General features: G+C 43.8%; 1 protein-coding gene across 10 annotated transcripts in view; it reads left to right on the top strand.

Moving 5' to 3' along the window:
- LOC117258915 (IQ motif and SEC7 domain-containing protein 1-like) overlaps nucleotides 1-21,079 on the top strand; it is a 133,368-nt gene that overhangs the window by 69,111 nt on the left and 43,178 nt on the right. The window contains exon 1 of one of the 10 annotated variants that reach the window (XM_033630151.2): nucleotides 5,660-6,440. The exons of 7 other annotated variants lie outside the window; for them this stretch is intronic. In XM_033630151.2, the coding sequence (XP_033486042.1) occupies nucleotides 6,364-6,440 (77 nt within the window). In that variant the 5' untranslated portion in view covers nucleotides 5,660-6,363. Of the gene's footprint in view, nucleotides 1-5,659; nucleotides 6,441-9,914; nucleotides 10,366-18,299; nucleotides 18,479-21,079 lie in introns of those variants that run through there. 2 more of the 10 variants (XM_033630152.2, XM_033630157.2) reach the window with 2 other exon arrangements.

Here is a 21,079-nt window from a genome sequence, read left to right as displayed (position 1 = left end):
TTTGACAGCACCGTGTGCAAGGTCTGCAGACTGAGAGAGTGTACAAAGACAACTGCCAGCATAGCTCTCGATATGCCTCCACGGGAGACAGCAACTGTAGGATGCACACAGCTATTGCACGAGACAACAACCGCAATACAGTGCATGGCATCGCCAGCACATGAGCTGGCACAGAGCATGCTGTCAGTTCATATAGCATCAGTGGATGGGGGCATAACGTTACAGAGCTGGAAGTGAGTCACTAGTTAAAGCAGGGATACATGCTGTATGTATGTGCAGGCCTGTCTTCATAATGACCCTTTGATTTTTCACTTGTCTGATAGCTACAGTGACTGTCTGCTGCCATAAATGACTACACTCATTCTGTAAAGCCGTCAAGATATAGCCATTAAAGCACCATAATTATATCCCTTCCGGCATTATGCCAACGGCTGTATAGCTTATTTATTGATCCACTGTTTGATCTCGTCTTAATGATTTTGACTGATAGCAGCACATTCACACCTTAAGATTTCCTTTTCTGCTCCATCAATAATCTTTTGACAGAGCAAGCAAGAAAAAAGAGAATATAGCCTAACACGGTAGAGAATAATGGATGATGAATAGATGAGAATGGATCATAGATGGTTAAAGAATCACCTCACGGAGTTGTTTTGACAGAACTGAGGTAAAGGGAGCTTCAACACTGGATCAATCTGCCAAGTCAAACAGCCTACTGTACCATTTTTCTCACCAATGCTACAGTAGCATTTTGGCTTTTGCCAAAATGGCACAAACTTGGCTCGGGCCGAGCTCAGTCAGCTCAAAGGCTGTCATTTGCACACTAAAACCTCAGCAGCTGGACATCAGTAGGCTGGCACCGAGTTTTCAGTGGTCGAGTTTACAGCTGGAGCCGTGTCAGCCATGTGTAAGGATTATCAAACCAACGGGAGCCGTCGGGCTCTCAGGGGCACATCTCAGCGAGTTAAAGTTTCCTCAGGGGAGTAGCTACAGTAGTGTCTGATGCATCCGCGGTTTTGAAACAGCACATAATAAGCTCCTGCCTTTGCCAATGGCAACGTCAGAAGCGACAGCACAGAGAGTTGGGTGCATCAGAAAAAAAGGATGCATCTCCAGAACATTTTGTTCCTCTGGCAAAAATCAAAACAGATATGAGGATATGTTTATCAGCAACAGTGTTACATAAACACAACCATACCAAGATATCACCGAGCATGTTATCTCGCACATTGACTCTTATTTTCATGGTTTTCTGTTTACTCTTTCATAATTGGAAAATGGCTTTAAGCCCTTTTCAAAGAGAGCACACCGGCTGACTCATGCTTAGTATATTTTCTTCTATACATGTTTTCCGCTTTCATGACTCTGGAATATCCATGCGTGCCGTATTTGCTTACTTCATGCTATCCTGGATAATCCTATCAGGGGTTTTAAATGGTGAATCATCGTCATGTGTTAAGCTTGTACACATCATTCAACAAACCATATCATTTAAAGGATTATTAAAGGCGACACAACCATCTCTTCTCTCTCGTAGTAGACCTGACTGGTGACAAATACAGCCTGCTGGGTTGGACATGTGCGCTGAGCTGGTGGTCCTGCCTCTAAGTGTACACTCTCTGACAGGGGGAGACAGGGCTCCTCATCAGTTCTCTTACCTGGCCTCAGGTTGTGAAAGGCCTTCAAGCAAGCTGGCAGAGACTAGAAACAGTGGGATCTACCTCTAACCAGCCACAGAGGATTTTCTCCCCCTTTCTTCCTCTCTTTTTCCTCCTCCCGCTGTTTGCCTGTGTGCCTGCACTTTCTGCTTTAATACAAAGCCAAAGCTGGAGGAGTGAGTCTGCCGTTGTTGTGGATCTCTCCCCTCCTCCATGTGTCTTTCTCTCTCTCTCTCTCTCGTCCTGCTTTTGTCTCCACACCCTCCGTCTCTTCTGTCTTTCCCCCCTCCTCCTCTACCTATCTTCTGCGTGGCTGCCTTCTGGCTGGGGGCTAGACAGCTGTACTGTACAATCTGCGTGATGCAAGTGCTTGTGCTCATGCAAACTGTGCTGCAACTTTCATGTAAGGTTTTTCTCCCCAGAGCACCCCTGAAGAATGACATGAAGTGATATTATCTGCCCTGTAGTGTAAACTAACATGCTAGTCAGATACTCTTTAGCTTCTGTGCCTCCCTGTTTGCCTGTAATGGTATCTCCCCGCTGACTGCAGCAATTGTGTTTTTATCCCAAACAGAAGACGAAGCACAACTGTGTGACACATCACTGGGGCCCATGTGCAAAGAGTTGAGCTTGGACAGTATAAAGCGCCATCATAAATCATTCTGGTCTTCAGTTTTACACTGCCACGAAGCTGACATAAACTGTGTGTAATGATTTAAAAATGTGTGTTGTTTGTGTGTGGAGGCATGTTTCCACTCGTGATCTGAGGTCTGCCTTTTATTGAATGCTTCTCCGGTGCAGTATGAATAAGAAATAAATGAGTTTCCATGATGTATTGGATTGATGTACTCGCTGAGTGAATCAGCATGCTTGTCAGACTCCTCATTCCCTCAATCACATCAGCTCATTGGCTCCCGGAGCTTTGAAGGCACGGGAGCTACTCCAAGCTGCCACCAGGGGGAGAACTTTTCTAACACATCCTTTCAGACAGGCTGTCCTTCACACCGACATCATTATGAGCTGGTGTTCTTCTGTGTACTTTAAAATCCTAGTTATAATGATGTCTTTATCATGGATTTTCTGTACAACTTTGCCAGCTCATATCCAGTGACCTATGATGGTTATTATTATATCTTATGCCGTCACCATCTGTCTTCTTTGGTTCCTGTTTGAATGCAGAACGGCCTTGCAAGGCAGACAGACAGAAAGCCAGGGTTAGGTTTAGGGCTTATGTGCAATCACTTCTTTTGTGTGCAGGACAGCCACCTTGCAAACAATTTGATTTTAAACACCAGCCATAACTGTCACCTGCTCAGATGTCTGTATAATATTTACATTCTTGTTCCAGGTTCCTCATCCATGCATTGGTTCACACTGAGCTCCCTGCTCTGCCCCCTCTCACATACCGTTGGCCAGAGGATTTTCCGCAGCAGGCCATTTTCTTCTGAAGTGCTTATTGACTGCAAAGCTCCCGCACAGAGCAGGTCATGGTGAAATCATTAGGGGGCAGCTTATCAGTGATTGACTGGGTCACTCGCAGGGAGAAGTGCGATCCTGGCGCTATAATGTTCGATATCAGCCCGTGTCAGTGTACTACAGTTTGATGCACCAGCGGCGGCGTGTAACAATAAGAGCTTGTCATATGAGGTCATTTATTCAGATTGATGTCGGAGCAGATATGATTGTCTGTCTTTTATGGCCCTTTGATCTCTGGAACAGTGCGCGTTCATATTGGTTCACCTGCAGTGCAGTGGGGATTTTAGTCAGGAAGGAAGGAAATATCTGTCATCTTTTCATATCCTCAGTGTACCTTTTGCGCACATATTGACTCACAAGTACGTGCTTTTGGTGGTTTTATGTGACCTTGTTTCATAATTGACCTTGAAGCCGACCTCTGCAGTTTATGCTGACATTACACAAGTGGAAAATAGCATCAATAGTAACGGTGACTGGGTGAGTCCCTGCACATACCAGGCAACCAGGAAGCTGTACAGCCTCCAAGTTTTCTGTTGTTAAACACTCTTACCTGCTTTAAAAAGGTGTAAAATTCCTTTTAGAATATGAGTGATTTGATACACCGCACCCCTGTCAAACACTGAAAAAGCACTGACAGCCTGCAGATGTGAACACACAGCGAGCAAAACTTTGGTGTAGGCGGAGGCACGCATTGTGATACGTGGAAAGAATTTGTTTTACACTGCCCTTTAAAGCACACACGCACACCAGTTCACCACACTTGTGAACATGCCAGTGCATGCCATGCTGAGCAATCTATCCATCTACTGTGAAATCATGCCCTGTTGTGCTACACAGAAAAACAAATAATGGCCTGTCATGTGTGCTTGAATGGGAGCCACCTGTGTTTTATGCCAGTTAGCGCTGCAATAATTGCTCTTCTTTCCCTCTGACAGACTCTAGTATGTTCGGCTCACTGAAACAGTGGGGTTTCCACCCACAATCACCACTGAAGGCAACCAGACATGAATTAGAAAACGGGAACTAAAAGGGTTCTCCATCTGGCATGAACCACATGAGTAAATCATCACGATGAACAACAGACATAATGAGCCTTCGGAAACAGTGAGGAAAATAGTTCTGAGTGCAGTCGCTTACCTTTTAACTGCGGCCTTAATTGCGGTTGGTGGATTTTTATCTCTAGCATTAGGCTCCATCGCTAAATATTATCTGATAATCTGCTCCTAATGTGTCTTTACTTCCCAACAAATGATGTGTAACCTCTGAAAAAATCAGAGTGCAGACATCTAAACGGGAAAGATAATCACACTTGTTATGTAGTGAGAAATGTTAACTCACTGAAAGCTATTTTTCCATCAGCGACGATTGAGATGAAGAGCCCAGATAAAAGACAACTCCGTCAGTGTGTGGTCATTTTCTGTGAGATGTGTGTGAATCAGGAGGCCTGAATTGTGACAAAAGGCTGATGAGTGTTGTGTAGATTAATTAATTCCTCAAGGTCCCTGCTGTTCACATAGCCTCTCAGTATAGCCTTTGTGCTGCTCCGGCCTCTCTATATGTCAGCTTGGGAAAGCAGAGGAAGCCCGTATTGTGCCAGGAGGTGTGTGAAAGGAGTCATGCGGAGATCGCTTGTCAGACGAAACAGATCTAACTATACCAATTAGTGTGTTGATGTGCAAATATGCAGACGCATTAATGCATGTTTGTTTATTTGTTTGTGTTTGTGTATTGCGCCTCTGCCCGTGTGTGTAAATATGCAGTATTTTTCACTGTTTGTGTGTTTGGACTCTGACAGCAGCTGAATATTGATGAGAGGCCCTTCCACACCCCTTTCCCATGACTGCTGGGACTGGGTGGCACTGCAGCGTGGCACTGCACTCTCAGGCAGAGAAAGAACAGCAGTGTGCTTGTGTTCAAGTGCAAAACCCCCTTTAGCAAGCAAAGAGAGAAATGTTCTATGTGTCCAAGTCTTATGGCGCTGCTAAAGCACTGCAGCACATCGGGACATGCATCTCATGGAAACACACAGTTCTTTTATACAGGTTTAAAATACAGGCACAGATGTCACCACATTCTGTCTGCATACCCTGCACCATTCATACCTCTAACTCACTTCATGAATCACCCTATTGACCATAACTGAACATTTGCACAAGCAGTTTATGTGTAAATGTGTTTTCTGTAATGCCTCCGCGACCTTGATGAGTCCCTTTCCTTTCCTAGACACTGACAAAACATGGGAGCACTCGAAGCTCATATTTATTTGAACAAAGCATGTGTATAAACTCATGTGGTCATACAACATTGCAGCAGCCCCTCCCCGCTTAAAAGCCAACCAATCACGGGCTGCTCTGTGAGGCTTCCATTTGGAGCTTCAGTAGTACGGTAGTGTTGCCCAGCAACCAGAATCGGCACATTTCTGGGAGGTCCTGTGTGGATGGCAGCAGCTGTAAGAGGGAGAGGGAGGCAGAGAGAGCAAGAGGCAGAGGATCAGGAGAAGGGGGACAGAGATAGGAGGAGGTTTGGGGTTGAACTGGAGGAAGGAGAAAAGGAGGAGAAGGATGGTGGAGAAAGAGCCAGTGTGAGGGAAAAGACTCGTGCCTCGTTAGAAAGTTTGTTGTTGCAGCAGAGGAGGAGCCAGAGGAGGAGGCCATTGATGATCCCTGTTGAGTCTGTGCCTGTTCAAACAGGGATGAGCGACTTTTGGAGGATTCCTCCTCGCGTCTGCGCTCCTACACATTCCAGTACCTGTGCCTGCTGGAGCAACGCAGAGCTTCGGTTGTAGCCATGATGTCTCAGAGGATCCTGGGCTGACGCACTGTGATTAGGTACCGGCACAGAGGACACACTGACTGACCTGGATAGGAGCTAAAAGAGAGCCGAAGCAGCCAAAATAGAGCTTATTTAGGGAGGTGGATCCTGAGAATTAATACTGGCTCCAAATCAGTCCTACAGAGGGTTCCTGAAAGGCCTGGCTTCCTGGGTTGGTGATGACTGAGACAGGTCCAGGAGTGATGTGGTTGTTCTGGGCGGGTTAAAACCACTCAGGCTGTTGTCCAGTGGCAGCGGCGAGGCTGGAGCTCCAGAGGAGGACGGATCCAGCCAGCGTCCATGCCAGGGATTCACCGGCTGAAGAATCGAGCAGGGTCCTGTGCTTGTGGTGCCATGGTGCTTTTTAACGTGGCTGGATCTCACTGCTATTCTGCCCTGTTGATTGTCTGAGCTGAGGATGTGGAAGTTCAAAGCGTTTTGCCTGGATTACTGGCATGTGCTGTGTTTGCACCCACACAACAACTTTTATAAGAGGTATGTTTAAAGATGGCTGCGTTTTGCAGTCATGTTTGGCTCAGATCGTTCCTTGACTCCAGAATTACTTCATCAAAGCATGGCTGATTGATAGAGAAACTGTTGTGGTGCTCCGCTCTGCATGCTGACATACATGCTGACTGAGAGAGACATTAGTCAAGAGTCTGCGAGCTGGCTGAGCCATTATCGATTTCATCAGAGCAAACCAGGTTACTTGTGTTATTTTATAGAAGCACTTGGTTGAGTAACTTGGCACGTAGAATGATCTTGTTTGCGTCGGTTGTCTGTTAATGTTGGCACTGCTGAAAAGCACGAAATGAGCTGACTGAATTAATTCATCTCTGCGTCCCACTGGGACCTCTCCTCTTTCACCTTTCACCCACTGCAATATCTGCGCCTGATTACTGATTCAAGCTTTGCAGCTTGCGTCAAGGTTGGCAAAGAAATCAATTTTTTATGACTCTATAATGTGTTTATTCTTTGTTCACCAAAACATGCCAATCATGTCATCAGATTTGATTTGATGGTGACACTCCAGAGTGTAAATCAGGAGCACATCAGAGGATGCAAGATATATAACAGCTTCAACATCTTTTATTTTGAGTGTAGTCGAGGTTTAGCCACTGGCGTATGTTTTTCGCAGGTATTTTAAAAAAGTGCACGCTCCTCTCTCACACTCTGTGTAAATTACTCACCCCCGTCCGCCTGCTGCTGCGTCGAGACCATTAAAAAAGACTCCCCTGTGTTTTACTGCCTCTCACGACACAGATATCTGATGCTTTTACACTCCATGCATACACTCCACCTCCTCAAACTGAGATGCACGTTGAGCTGTTTTGCAAAAACAACCACTATCTGTTGAAGATGTGCAGAGAAAGACAGTTATGAATGATTTTCCACGAAGACAAAGAGGCTTTAATGTTTGGGTGGTCTTTACTTTGAGCCCATTCTAGATGCTCTGTAATCTCACATGTGTATTTCAAGCTGCAATTGCAGCTTCAAAGGACTGGAGTTTCCTCACAATTGTTACCTCACTCTCATTCTGCATAATTTAGATCCACAGTTTTGCAGTTGTTCAGACAAGAGCTACAATATGTCAGTGTATTTTTCTCCTGCTACACCAATAAGAGAATCTGCAGGGGTTTCCTTCATGTGCATCGCGTCGTGCAGATGTTTGATGTCTGAATCAGAAGCGAGCTGCATGTGTGTGAAGCCACTGATCCAGTACCTGTGAAATTTGGGAGCACATGCCTGCTGTCACATCTCTATATGCTAATGTGTTCACACATATATAAACACAGAGTTTGTCATAAGCATTGCTATTCTGAAGGTGAGGATACAGTATGTCCGTGATTCATTAATAATGCATCACTGGTTTAGCTGGCAACTCTTCTTTGAACGTAGGCTTCAGGGAACCCCCCCAGCTGTTGGTGCTACCTCACTACCAAATGCCTGTGATACAGTCATCATCTTTTTAGTCAGATTTCTGATTTCTTATTGTTACGAGCAGCATTGCAGCACATTCTCACTCCCAAGTCGCAACACCTCAAATACGGCAGCTTTGTCAGTGGCCCTACGCTTCAATCTGTGACGCTCTAGGCACACCTCCACTGTCAGTTTCTGTATCAGGTTCTGCTCATTACACGCTATAATGTCTTTCAAAATAAACTTACATCGTTACGGGAAAACGTAAGTCTCACCAACAAAACTACTTAAGGGTTAGTTATTTTAACCCAAACCATGATCGTTTTTCCAAACCTAACAGAGTACTTTTGTTGCCTGTTTGATACAGTAACTTAAAGGTTCAGTGTGTAAGATTTAGGGGGATTTAGTGACATCTAGTGGTGAGGGTCGTACATTGCAACTAACTGAAACTTCTCCTTTAGTCTTCATTCTTCAGAAGGTTTTCAGAAGGAAGCCAGATTTTCCGCAGACCTCTCTTCCTCTCCAAAACAAACAGGCCTGGTAATTTAAACCAGTAAAAACACAGAATAAGGCAGTAACACATTACAAATCAGTGTTTCCCTGGCGCAGTTTGGCATGTCGGAGACGGGCAGCTTGCCCACTGCATTCATATGTTTTCACGTTTTTTCTCTGATAACGTAAGGTCCAGATGTTAAGGAGGTTTCTATCAGTCGGCAAATTATCCATAGAGGTCTCTTCCTCTTCAAAACAAACAGACGTGATTATTTAAACCTGTGAAAACACTGATTAAAGCAGTTTTACGTAAAAAAAAAATCAGTGTTTTTCTGATGTTGTTGTCACAGATGGGCCTCTAACTATGGCGGCCAATGCGGAAACACTAATGGCCCAGTCTGGAGCCAGTGTAGAAACATGACGGTGCAACCTGGCAATCTCCATAAATGAATACCCGCTCCCTACATAAATATAAACAGCTCATTTGGCGATAACGAAAACACAACGATTCCCATTTTCAGAGGATTATACAGTAAAGAAAACATACCTATTATAAGCCATTTCTGTCTGGCCTTTAACGGGTATGCTACTCCAGGAAAATGTCACGTGACGTACACATTTAACTACATTACATGGTTGAAAAACCCCAAGTTGACACTTGGTTTCACATGAGACACGAACACTGATCTCCTGGGTGAAAGTCCAGTGTGTGATTGACACATCCACTACCGCTCCCTCCCACACTACCCAGACTTTCTCACCCTTTCTACTACATCATTGCTGCAGATTACATTGGAGTTAGGTGAAAGCCAGGTGCGTCTCATGCAGACCCTGTAAGGTGCCTTGTGTGTCAGTAACAGAAGCCAAAGGCCACCGACCAGGCTGCCGTATTTTGGCGCCTGGGAATGAGAATGGTTTGAGCATTTCAAATCAGACTTCTGAATGTGTCGTCTACTTAGTTAAAAATAATTAACAAAATCTTTTAGCAGCTTATGGCTGACCTCAGTCTGTGACTCAGTGGTCCCTGGGATGATTGAGGAGGATTTTTTTTCCAAACACTTAGAACAACTCATAATGTGTCTAATCCCGCAGAGTTACTGGAATATTCTGGTCATTGGGTGTAACTCATTACATTGCTTTGGCTCCAGTGAAACATAGTCAGATTGTATCCCAGGACTGAGACCGTGTTGTTGAAGCAAGGTCAGTGTAGTAACTCAAAACAGCCTCTCCCAGCTGCTGAACTGGGGTTCAACCTCCCTCCTGCGTGGCCTTCCCATTGAGAGCAGTGTGATTGTTGGACATGTGCCCAAGTATTACCATACACACAGGGACCGAAAGCTCTCTCATGCTCTTTCTGTCTCTCCCATCTATCTCTATCACACTCCCTCTCTCTCTCTCTCACTTCCACATAAACACAAGCACACATCAAACACACAACTCAGGCCCTGCCCATCACCATTGGGGAGCAGCAGATGAGAGGAAGATTGCATTGGACGGCACAAAAAGGAACAAAAAGGAAGGGCTGTCTGCGGAGAGCAGAAAGAGGACTGGTGTGTGGCTCGTTGTGGGTGGAGAGCTTTTGTTAAGAAGAGGGATGATTTTCTTCTGCTATACGTGCGGGGCCTTTACCTTACTTGGTCATCAGGCAGCTTGCTAGAGCAGCAACTCTGAGCCCAACATAAACTAGGGCAGGGAGAAGTTCGAAAAAGGCAGAGACAAAGTAACTTTAGCAGCGAAAGAATGAACTTCTCTGTGGGTTTTTCTATGGAAAGTGAAGGATGTGGGGTGTAATTTGTGGTCGAGAAGGGAGTGAGCACAGACTGTACTTTTGGTGGCTCTTTTAGGGGGAGTTGCTGCAGTTTTGTGTTTTTGAAACTTTTTTTTTTTTTTTTTAAAACTTCCCTTCAGTGCCATGCGCACTTTTTTCGGGCATGTCTGATGCCTCTGGTGATGTCACTGCCATGTGGAATGCGATGTGGAAGTACTGCATTACCAGCCGAACTATAAGGTAGGAGACCATTTGGCACGGACCAGTGTGGATTGCAGCGGCCGGCAGTATAAGTGGTGGTTGTCTTTTGGACTGACCGCAGCACTCTGCGCAGATATTTCTGACGTTCCACTGATCAAATAACATTCCTGTCTATATGCTCAAGCTCTATGGTTTCCTTTCCAGAACCACGGAAATATATTATCACTGGCACACGGCTGAGAGAGGCAGACAGTGAACAGTAGAAACATTTTCAAGGTCTTTCAGGGCAGTCTGCTTTATCAAGGACGTGTCTTTGATAATGAAGACTTAAGAATAATCTGGCCATTCTTTTTCCATCTCCTTTAAGCCTTATTATCACTTGACTTTGTCTCAGCACAGAAGTGTACATCAGGAACGTCCTCTGATATGCAGGATTGAAATCTCTCTTTGAATGAACATGGAAACCAGCACAAAGATTACATTTATTCTGCATTACATAGAAAAGATTTCTCCCCTTTTATTATTCAGAGTCCGCAGTGATGGGGATTATGTGATAGATTGACCAATTTTGAATCTACCATTGTTCATTTGTGTTACATTCAACCTGTGACTCTCATCAGGTAGCCTGCGGGGAAACTCTAAAGTACTCATCTGTTTTCTAGTACTTGCACAATAAAAACCTCTCCAAACATACAGGCCTGTCATATAATCTGCCTCCCATTTTTCCCCCTAAACCCTAAACTGCTTTTTTTTTTTATTGTTGTTACAGTTTGTTTTTCTTGGATCGGATTTTTATGGCAGGCAAAGCAAATATACAGGGAGGCTCTCAGTCATTATGTCAGCCATCCACCCTGACATGTAGTATGTATAACATTAGAAGCTTTTTAGGCCAAAACCAATATAGAAGTTTAAGATATCTACAGTCAACTGGCCAGTCTTTATTCTTCATATAAATTGATAACATTATCCGACTATTTCCAAAAAGTTGGGCTATATTTCAATAAATCCAGGGTGTTTGCAGGGCCTTTAAGTTTATAAAAATAAGGCCTTAAAATTCATTAAATAGTCTTAAAATTGAATTTGTGAGGTTTTAATTATCTAATTTTATCTCTCAATATTTTCAAAATGAGTCAAGCTCCTCTGTGTGAAAATCCATATTTCTGATGTTACAGATCTTAAAACCTCCCTTTGAACCTTTTACTGTCGTTATACTTTATATTTTAACTTGCCTGCTGGCAAAATGTAGATTATTCTAAAGCCCCTTTTACACTGCCAGATTTTCCGCGAATGTTGGGCCGTTTTGCCTGCCAAGCTGCGAGCGTTTAGACACACAGAGCCGGATTGGCGAGTTGATCCCAGGTGCCCAATTTTCCGCCTGGTAGGGTAGTCATATTGGCGGAACCCTTTTAGTTTAAAAAGACCAAGGCGGCCTTCTGCCATTGGAGGGGCTGTTGATGACTTGTGGGAGGAGCTGTTGATGACCCGCACGTGTGACCCACTGGCAGTGGATAAACAGGAAACAGCTGACAGCAGGATTTAGCGAGCAGCTAGTAGCAAGAGGGAAACGCAAACCTGACAGACACTGTAAAGATGAGCAACTGGGGAGACAAGGAATTGCACGCCTTCCTTGTCATCGCAAACGAAGAGGCCATTAACCGTCAGATGACGGGGACGGTGAATAACGGGCCGCCTTACGAGAGAATCGCTGAAGGACTGACCAGCCGTGGCTTCCCTCCTACGTCACTGTTTACGTTACGCGATGAGCTACACGTTTTGTTACTTGCTCACACCCCCCATTGCCCCGAAAAAGGCGCATTCTGTATAAACAAAAGTAGGTAGGTGGCATTTTGCCGCACTCCCCGATTTTGCTTTTATACTGCCAGTGCTGAAAAAAGACTGATTGGGCTTTCCTGCAAATTTGCACAATTCCTATTTAAAAAGGGCTTAACTCACCAGAATAACCATACTCCTACATAAAACTTACTCTTCAGGGGAATACATACTTACCTTTAAACTAACATGCAATTCTTGAAGTAGAAAAAGATGATTTGTCCAAAAATCAGTGTTAAATTTGTTTAAAAACGATCTTGAAAAGTATTAAATTGTCTGATATCTGTAGACTCCCTGAAATCGTCTAAAAACAAATGTCATTTCAGTTTATTACAGCACACTTGAAACTTTTTTTCTATTCTAGCTATTAGTCTGTCACAGCTCTGTGATTAAACAAACAAAAAAACTTGTAACGGCTTACATCTGTTCTTATGAGTGAAAACTTCAAATGTTTAATACAGCATTATCTAAAAGACTTTCATCTAGTTTTATGACTTCTATGATAAATTGTTCTTTATCTAAACTGTGGTTTGGGGTTTGCCTTGTACTGATAAAACACAAGGCCGGATGACCGTAAACACCCTTTCCTAAATTAACTTTTCAAATTGGGCTGCTTTTATGACAAGTGGGCAGGTTCTAGGCTCCGATTGGGCCGAGCTCCTCCTTTCTGTGCTTTTATATCCCCCTCCCTTCCCATGTTCCTGGATGGAACATGGGGCAAGAAAACAAAACAAACAAAACGATATTTTTGAGCCAGTAGAGATGAACTTCCTGAATGCGTTCACGCCAACATGCTAAATGTCTGAGAGATTAAAGTAACGAGGCGATTCACGACCGAGACAGGAATCCAGTAGCAGTGACACCTTAGACGCCGGGGTACATCTGATACGACTCTGGTTCTGTGTCAGAGAGTACGCCGACAGCATTACTTATTTAATGCGTGCAGATCTGGAGCTTGTCACCGGTGCCTCCTCGTCCCACAGTGGATATCCATGGGACGGAGTACAGGAGGAAGCTCTGTAGAGTCTCATCTGAGTGAACTGGGATGTTAAACACCCCCTGACAGAACTGCACTGCTTCATAATAGGTAAACGGCTCCAACTGGAACATTAGCACAAATCGGCGTAGGCCTGAACTGGACCTTTACTGCTGGAGAGCAGGCGCCAACCGTTTTGTTGGTCCCCTGCTTTGGTACGCTGGCTTTATGACAAGTGAGGTCTTTTTTGAGTTAAGGGGGGGTGAGAGGAACTGCTTGTAATGGAAAAATAGCAACCTGCCAAAGCGAGCTTGCAGTCCCACTGTGGTGAGTAAAAAAATACTCTCCAGGGTGGAAAAGCTTAGACGTGTCTAGGATGGAAGCCGTATTCTGGTCAGAAATGTCAGGATGATGGAGATCTCAAGTTGCAGTTAGCCTGAACAGAAACAGTGGACTGGGTTTCTTGCCGTGCAGATTTGGCACTGAAAGGATTAAATTCATAGTAATGTTCCTTTTGTAATTATAGTGTTCATCTGCAGAGGTGGACCACAGTCACACACACCGGTGCCAGGCCCGAATGTAGATGGTCGTAGTTGATTCAGCAGATTCTCTCTCACCTGTTTGTAAATTTTAGTTTTGCACTCATGCTTGTCTGAAGGCGTATCCAGTGGAAATGGGTTTACACTGCTGTCGTCAGGGTGTTTCCATGAGCTGGCTTCCACAGTGGGGTGCTTCATTATGGATGTTTTTTTTATCAGTGCCCATGCCCAGAAAATGAGCTCACTGTGTGTTTGTGCTTTAGTTACAGTATCTGAGGTTTACATGACATCTTAAGCACTTTATATGCACAGGCTTTTTTTTCCTGATCTATGCATAAGTTGCAGTCAGTGTCCACACCACTGAATAATTTACACTTGTGTCTCTCCCAAAGGGACGCCAGCATCGTGTGGGACGATCTCATCTTCTGTTCTTCTTTATGTTACTGTTATATCACCTTTTAAGAATGATAGTTTTATGTTCTAGCTTGGCTTCCTTGTTTGCTGAAGCTACATGTGATCATGACAGTAATGAAAGGGCTAATGTGCTGTGGTCATAAGGGAACGGCTTGAGAATAGCCTCACTGTCTCCTCATCTCCTATTGCTGCAGGGTTGCAACATTATGGAAGAGTATATTTGGGAACATTGCCTCCGCTGCAGTATCTACACTGCTCATGTTAAGCTGTACAGCTTTTGAAATGCTAATCATCTGAGGAAGCCAGTTTGTTTACTCTAATGCTCAAGAATGCCACCCTCTAGAGAGAGTGCTTTTCATGTTCAGGTTGTTTACTGAGGTGTCTGATGAGGAGAAGACACAGTACGAAGAAAGATATGTACGTTTTTCCTCTTAAATTTCTCTTAAATTTGTCTTCCCTAATGTACATGTTATATGTATGATTAAAGCGTGGCCGAAATATGTGTTGCTGTGATGCTCTGTGCTTTGTGATGAGTGTGGCTTTTTCTTTTTTCTTTTTTTTGCTATTACTCTACTTTTGATGACATATTCCTTTGCATCTCTTCACAGCGCCTGCCTGGAGAATAATGAGGGTGTGTGCTGCATTAACTTATGTAATGGAGAGCGCGAGGAGGGGTGGGATGGGGGATTGGGGGGGGGGGGGCAGTGAGGGAGGAGGGGTAGAAGAGGAGAGTGATGAGCTCATGCTGCTGCACTGCAGCTTTTATATACACATTCTGCACCTTGTGGTCGTTGTGTCATGTGCGTTCTCTCGCACATGCACAGATGCATATACACAGTTTGTGTGTATTGGTTCACTGGTTGATTTACATATGAATATGTATGCACATGCAGAGACAGGCTAAAAAAAGAACAGCTCATTACTGCAAAAATTAGAACCCAGTTTCATTCTGTGCTGCAGAATCCGAAGGCTGGCATGCTCCGTCTCCACTTGTGTAATCTCTCTCAGTGCTTTGCTATGAATGGGACTCAGTGTATGTATGCTGTCCTGTACCTGCACCACTGTAGGGACAGGGAGCTGATGCTCAGCTGCGAACAAGCTGAGCCTTCAGAGCTCAGGTTGGTAATTGCCGCTAATCCACCAACTCTTTTCAGTGACAAAGCAGACCCTCATTATCCAGAGTGTGTTTTGATTTATGTCAGAAATGAGCGCGGTGGGGTTGGGTCAGGGGATTGTTGGGGGAGTTGATAATAGCACGACAGCGCATTTACTCTATAAAACAGAGTGGTCCCTTTGGGGGCTTTCAGCTCTGTCTCAGCTGGCAATGAATAGGTGAATAAATGGATAAAATATTGCTCTTGGCAGAAGACTAAACATTAAAACATCATTGTCCAAGAATCTAATATCACAGCTGGGAGAGGGGGCATGCGTTGCTCATTGAAAAGCAGAATTTCACATTTTCTCTTCAATAAATATTTGATCACGATCCGATTTTTTTTCGCATGCCTCGCATGGACCCATGACTTGTGGAATTAGCACATGTCCCTGCATGAGAGTGAAATAACCATGCTGTCAGGGAGGCTGCGACTGCCACGGGTAAACAGTCATTAAAGTTGAATGTTTATCCTGATTGGACTAATTGCTGTGAGCTGTGTGTAAATGCAGGCCTGTTTTTTTTTTGCACGTACACAGACGTCTATATCTCCTAATGAGACAGACAGTGCCTTTTTTTTCTATTCTGTCAGCCTTAGCTGTTGCCTTGACAACTGGCCTCAGAGATCTGTGCACGTGCATGCAATTGTAATAAATCCCGCTTTCAATCTATGAGGCAGCGTCCACAGAGACACACCTAATGTGTGTATCACTCCGGGTTCCCATAGTCACAGATTTTTTTTTTCCTCAGTGACATCATTCAGCACGGTTCATTCATATCTTACAGATGTCGTCTATGTGTATTGATTTTATTTCCTTAGACCACTATTAATTCAACCACAGAAAATGAACCACAGGAGCACAGGAGGTGAATTATTGATATTTATTAGTGTCATTATCGTTACTGGAAGTAGAATTACAGCGGAGAGGCGTGTGTTTTTTTAACTTACGGTAGAAGTCTGGGCTTTTTACCCAGACTGGAAACAGCTCCTTTCAAATTAAGGGACACTCAAGGCTGGAATTGAAGAGTCATTTCTGACAAATGAGACTAAGAGATAAAACCTGTCTCCTCATACAGACCCAAACATGTCCGCCTGCAGCTTAAATGAGCTCCCCTGGGAACCGCAGCATAAAGTTCCACTCCATCAGTATCTGCAGCCATTGCTCCAACTCCTTTGCACATTTTCTCCCTTTTCTAAAACCCTCCCACTACTGCTCTACTTTACATTAACTTGTTTCCTTGCCCCCTCTTGATAAAGACGAGTGGGAGCCTTTTGATCAGTCATATATCCCTAAACCCTATATCAGGCTCATTGCAGCGTCGACTGTACACCAGCACCATCTGTTGGTTGAGAGACTTCAGGACAGAATGCAGCCCTCTAATATATGTATCCCCCCTCCTGTGGATGGTCCAGTGCTTTGACAGCATTTTTCATAAAGAAGCAAAGTTGCCCGCCTGTTTAATGGCCGATCAGTCAATCGATTCGAGTGTTCTGCTGTGAGTTAGTCAAGGGCATGAGAGCTAGGCAATTAAAGAACATTTTAAGTCAAACAAATGAGCGATCCTAAATTCCACTGTGAGCCACCGGTGAGTGGAGAGAAGACATATTAAGGCAGATGGGGGATCTTGCCTCGTCTGGAGTCCCACCGAGGCTGCTGCAGCCTTGTAGCCTGTTTCTCTGGCTCCTCTCCCAGATTGATGCTATTGAGACTGACTGTGCCCAGGTTTACTTAACAGTCCTGATATAATAATGATTTTACAGAGAAGGAGAAGTCACAAATGTGTGATTTCTCTCCTGTATTATTCCCGGAAAATAAGTAGAGCCACAAAGAGTGTGGGTAATGGTTTTTATTTAAACCATAGGAAGCCACATCACCAAATGTGAGCTCATTTCTGAGAATCTCTGCTCTTTCTGCCTTCTGAGTATTGACATGTTTTCAGCTGGGCAGAACTGGACTGAGCAGGATACAAAAGCAGAGGAAACAGGGAGAGGTGGATGATTGCAGGACGACAGTTGTAGCCTGCATTACCTACAGATACAGTGTCAGCTCTATCACAGCAGTCCTGTCTCCTAGAACTTACATAAAGATATATGTAACTGGAAAATAATTAAGGGATGGTAATGCAGAACAAATTAGTTTTCTGTAAACATAATGAGGGAATGTTGATACTAAACATATCAGCGAAATGCTCACTACCAAGTATTTCAGTTGCACTACAGAATCCATTCTTAGTGACAGTGACAGCATTATTTTTATTACCTTCCTGTAACATTTAACAGAAATCATGATCTTTCCCTGACCTTAACCAAAGTGCACTTGTTGCCTAAACCTTAGACAGGAACCTGAAGTTCCTGTGTCACGTTCCTGCACTTTGTACGCCCAACCACCACCTTCTGAAGCCTCCACAGTGCATGAATGAAGTGTTCATTACTAGGAGAAATGTCTCTGTAGCTGTAAGTGAGAAAGTAACATGCAAACAAAAATTCTAGGAGACTAGGTGTCCTGAATAGGAAAGATATATGGTCTCTCTGTAGGTGAGTTTCTCTTTAGATATAAGGAGATAATTAGAGGACCTGTTACCTAACTACATTATGGTTGTGCTCGGCCTGTCTGAGGATGTGTTCTGGTTGAGGGCTCAGATTTCCCTTTCGGCAACACCATGTGTCCTGAAGAGGGAGGGGGTTTTAAAAAAAAAAAAAAAAAAAAAAAAAAAAGCAATTGGCGACCTTGCAGAGCTGCAACATGCAGGCTCCGGACATGTCCCCACTGAACCATAGACATCAACACAGCAGCTGAATAAATGACCACAGACCAGGGGTAGAGGCATGTCGGGGGGGTGAGAAGGAGAGGACAGCTGATGGTGGAAAGACAAGAGAGATAGACTAATGAAAGAGAAGAGAGGGATTCAAAGAAAGAGTGAGGCTGCGAGGGACGCAGCTGATGAGCGAGGCAGGGGCAGGGGGAGGGTGCTGCATGTGTGTGTGTGTGTGTGTGTGTGTGTGTGGGTGTGTGTGTATGTGTGTGAGGAGAACCTCCTCTTTTCATTGACGTTTAGGGGAATGTGCTGATTAGTGGAGAGTAAATCAGTCAGATGGAAGTTCCCGGTCTCTGGTGCCTGACAGAGACAGTCTAGCTTTCCAGTAACCACGGTCACCTTACCTCTCAGCAGCCATTTGTCATCACAGCCCCGGATTTTGTTTCATACCGTACGGGCCGACCCGGAGACAGATGTGCGGAGGTAGGTGGGCTCAGCTGTGGAGGTGTGTGTGTATGTGATGTGTCTGGCTGTGAAGTGCGGGTTCGTATAGGTCCTGTAAAGGAGACAGCAGCTGTTGACATTGTCAGACACTGCAGGTGTGTGGTGCGCTGGCGTGTGTGAGAGCAGAAAATGTATTTTATGTATACATATATATGTGTGTGTGTATTTCTTCTTCTTCTGTCCATATTGTGCTTTATGTATTTCTTTTTTTTTTTACTCGATTATTATCCAGTGATTGGTTAATTTTTCTGCTCAGTGTGCTTCTTGTTATCATTTGTTGTTTGTTGTATTTTTATTTACTTTTTTTTTGTTATTTATTGTTTGATTTTCTGCAGCTTCCTGACCTCCTTTGATACATTTCTTTTTTAAGCATTTTTTGTATGTGCAAAAAAACAAAAAACACTATTCTTATGCACCTAAACAAGCAAAAAATACCAAAAATTTGTTCCTAGCTCCTCAAATCTGAGAATCTGTTGCTTTCATCTGTATTATTTCACTGTAAACTGAATACCTTTTTTATTTTTTAGACGTTTGGACAGATATGATAAGCTGTGTGGAGACATCACGAGGCTAACAATTACTTAATTCATCAATATAATGAACAGATAAATGGAAAATAATAATGCGTTGCAGTCCTACATTAGAGATGAATAGCATTAAAGCATAGATTAGTATGGAACACACACAGCCACTGATGCTCGTACACTGGGGTGCCGACGCCGCTGCTCTCTAGTCTGATGTCACACTCACACTGATGCACAGTGCCAGGAGGGAGGGCGAGTTGTTTGTGTGTTATTTGTGCCTCTTATTCCGAGTCAAAATTCACCTCTGTCAAGCTGCACTTAAGTAAATGTGTGTGAACTTTTAAGGCCCTTCAGCTCTCGTATAAATATCCCTCTGAACTGCCCAATCCCAACATCTCTCTGACTCACAGCACATTCCTGCTGATTGTCCTGCTCATGTCAAGCATCCTGTTGACATCTTTTCAATGAAACCTTTAGCAGGACCTCTGATTATCTGTTCGTGAAGAGCTTGTGAGCACCGACCTGCTCTCATTAGACATGTTAGCAAAATGAACAGCTCAGAGAGGCCATCATTAAACCCTATTAGATGCACAGAGCGTGTGATGGCTCCCCCCTTGTCAGTCACGCTGTATGTGAGAATGACGGTGTGAGAATACAGAGCTGCACTGTACTCAATGCATGCATGCTGCTTTCGCTTCTGCTCCGTATCACGTGCAACCCACCCCTTCCTCTCTGTCCTTCCCTCAGTCCACTTCTAACACCCTTCCTATCTCCTCTCTCTGTGTTTACACTCCATCAAGTCACATGCATTGTTATCTTGTTGTCCTGGTGCAGGACGTTGCTGAGTTACGTTTCGTGGTACAGCAAATAAAAGGCAGAACTCCCCTCGGGGATCATGAGGCACGGCGCAGCAGCTGTGAATCTCAACTGCTTTTTATTACATAGAATTCCTCTGTGTTTCATCATTAAATGCAAGGTAATCGCTTAAAGAAAAAAAAAAACAGGCTGCTCGTTATTCTGTATTGTGAAATCTAAAATAAGGTCTCAAAGCTGCTTAAACATAATGCTGAGGAGCAAGCATCTTAACCTTATGCTGAACAGATGTTTATGCGCTCTAACAGGAGGGCCAGCGCACAATATAGTAAGCCTGTCACACTCACACTGGCCTTCCTGTGTAACACAAAGCATCAAGGATGACAGAGCTCTTAGTGCTCCGTACCAAACACATGAACAGATTATACAAGGGAGAGGACCTCATCCTGTTATCAGGGTTGGTTTCAGGATGTTACTGTGCTGCTGACTCACCATGTCCCTACCTCTGAAACTGCTCCTTCCAGCTGTCACTGCAACATCTTTGTAGGGTGCTTTACAATTTACTGGTTAAAGGTTTAAGTGAGGCAATTGACCCTATACACAGTGGAGTTGTTGAACAGCTGGGACGGTAAAGTATCTGGAAGGCTCAAGTACAGCGTCTGCTTGCTCAGGGAGGGCTCTAGGTATTGACGAATGGCTACCAGGTAGCGCAGGGGTTCAGTATTGATTTTAAAGAATCTTTAATTGATTTGTTATTGATGTTTATTTCGAACATGTCAAACAAACAGAGCAAAAAAGATCGAAACAAAATAAAATGACAATAATTAAAATGGATGGTAATCTATAAAACAAACTCAACGATTTGATTCTTATAATCAACATAAATTAAATTGTACATGTTCAAAAAAGAGTAGGAGGAAGTATACACTATTTACTTTCTACCCTCTCTCCGCTACTCATCAGTTAATTTATGAACTTTGTCTCGTACGTATATTATATCTTGAACCAATGAACACCCAAGAAAGAACAGCACAGGAGATGCACTTTAGTGTGTTAAGTGTTTTGTAAGGACTTTGTACGTTTGTTTTATTGACTGTTTGATTGCTTTCTACAATGCCATCGTTTGTGTCTGGTGAGCCAAAGACAAATTTCCACACCTGGTGGACAGTAAAGATATATTCTACTCTTTTTATTGTAAATGATAATAATAATTGTGTAATTCCATATACCATGACACCATGAT

This window comes from Epinephelus lanceolatus, chromosome 8 (assembly GCF_041903045.1).
Source record: "Epinephelus lanceolatus isolate andai-2023 chromosome 8, ASM4190304v1, whole genome shotgun sequence".
Lineage (NCBI taxonomy): Eukaryota > Metazoa > Chordata > Actinopteri > Perciformes > Serranidae > Epinephelus > Epinephelus lanceolatus.
Note: the sequence above shows the minus strand (reverse complement) of the source record. Positions and strands in the feature narration are given on the sequence as shown.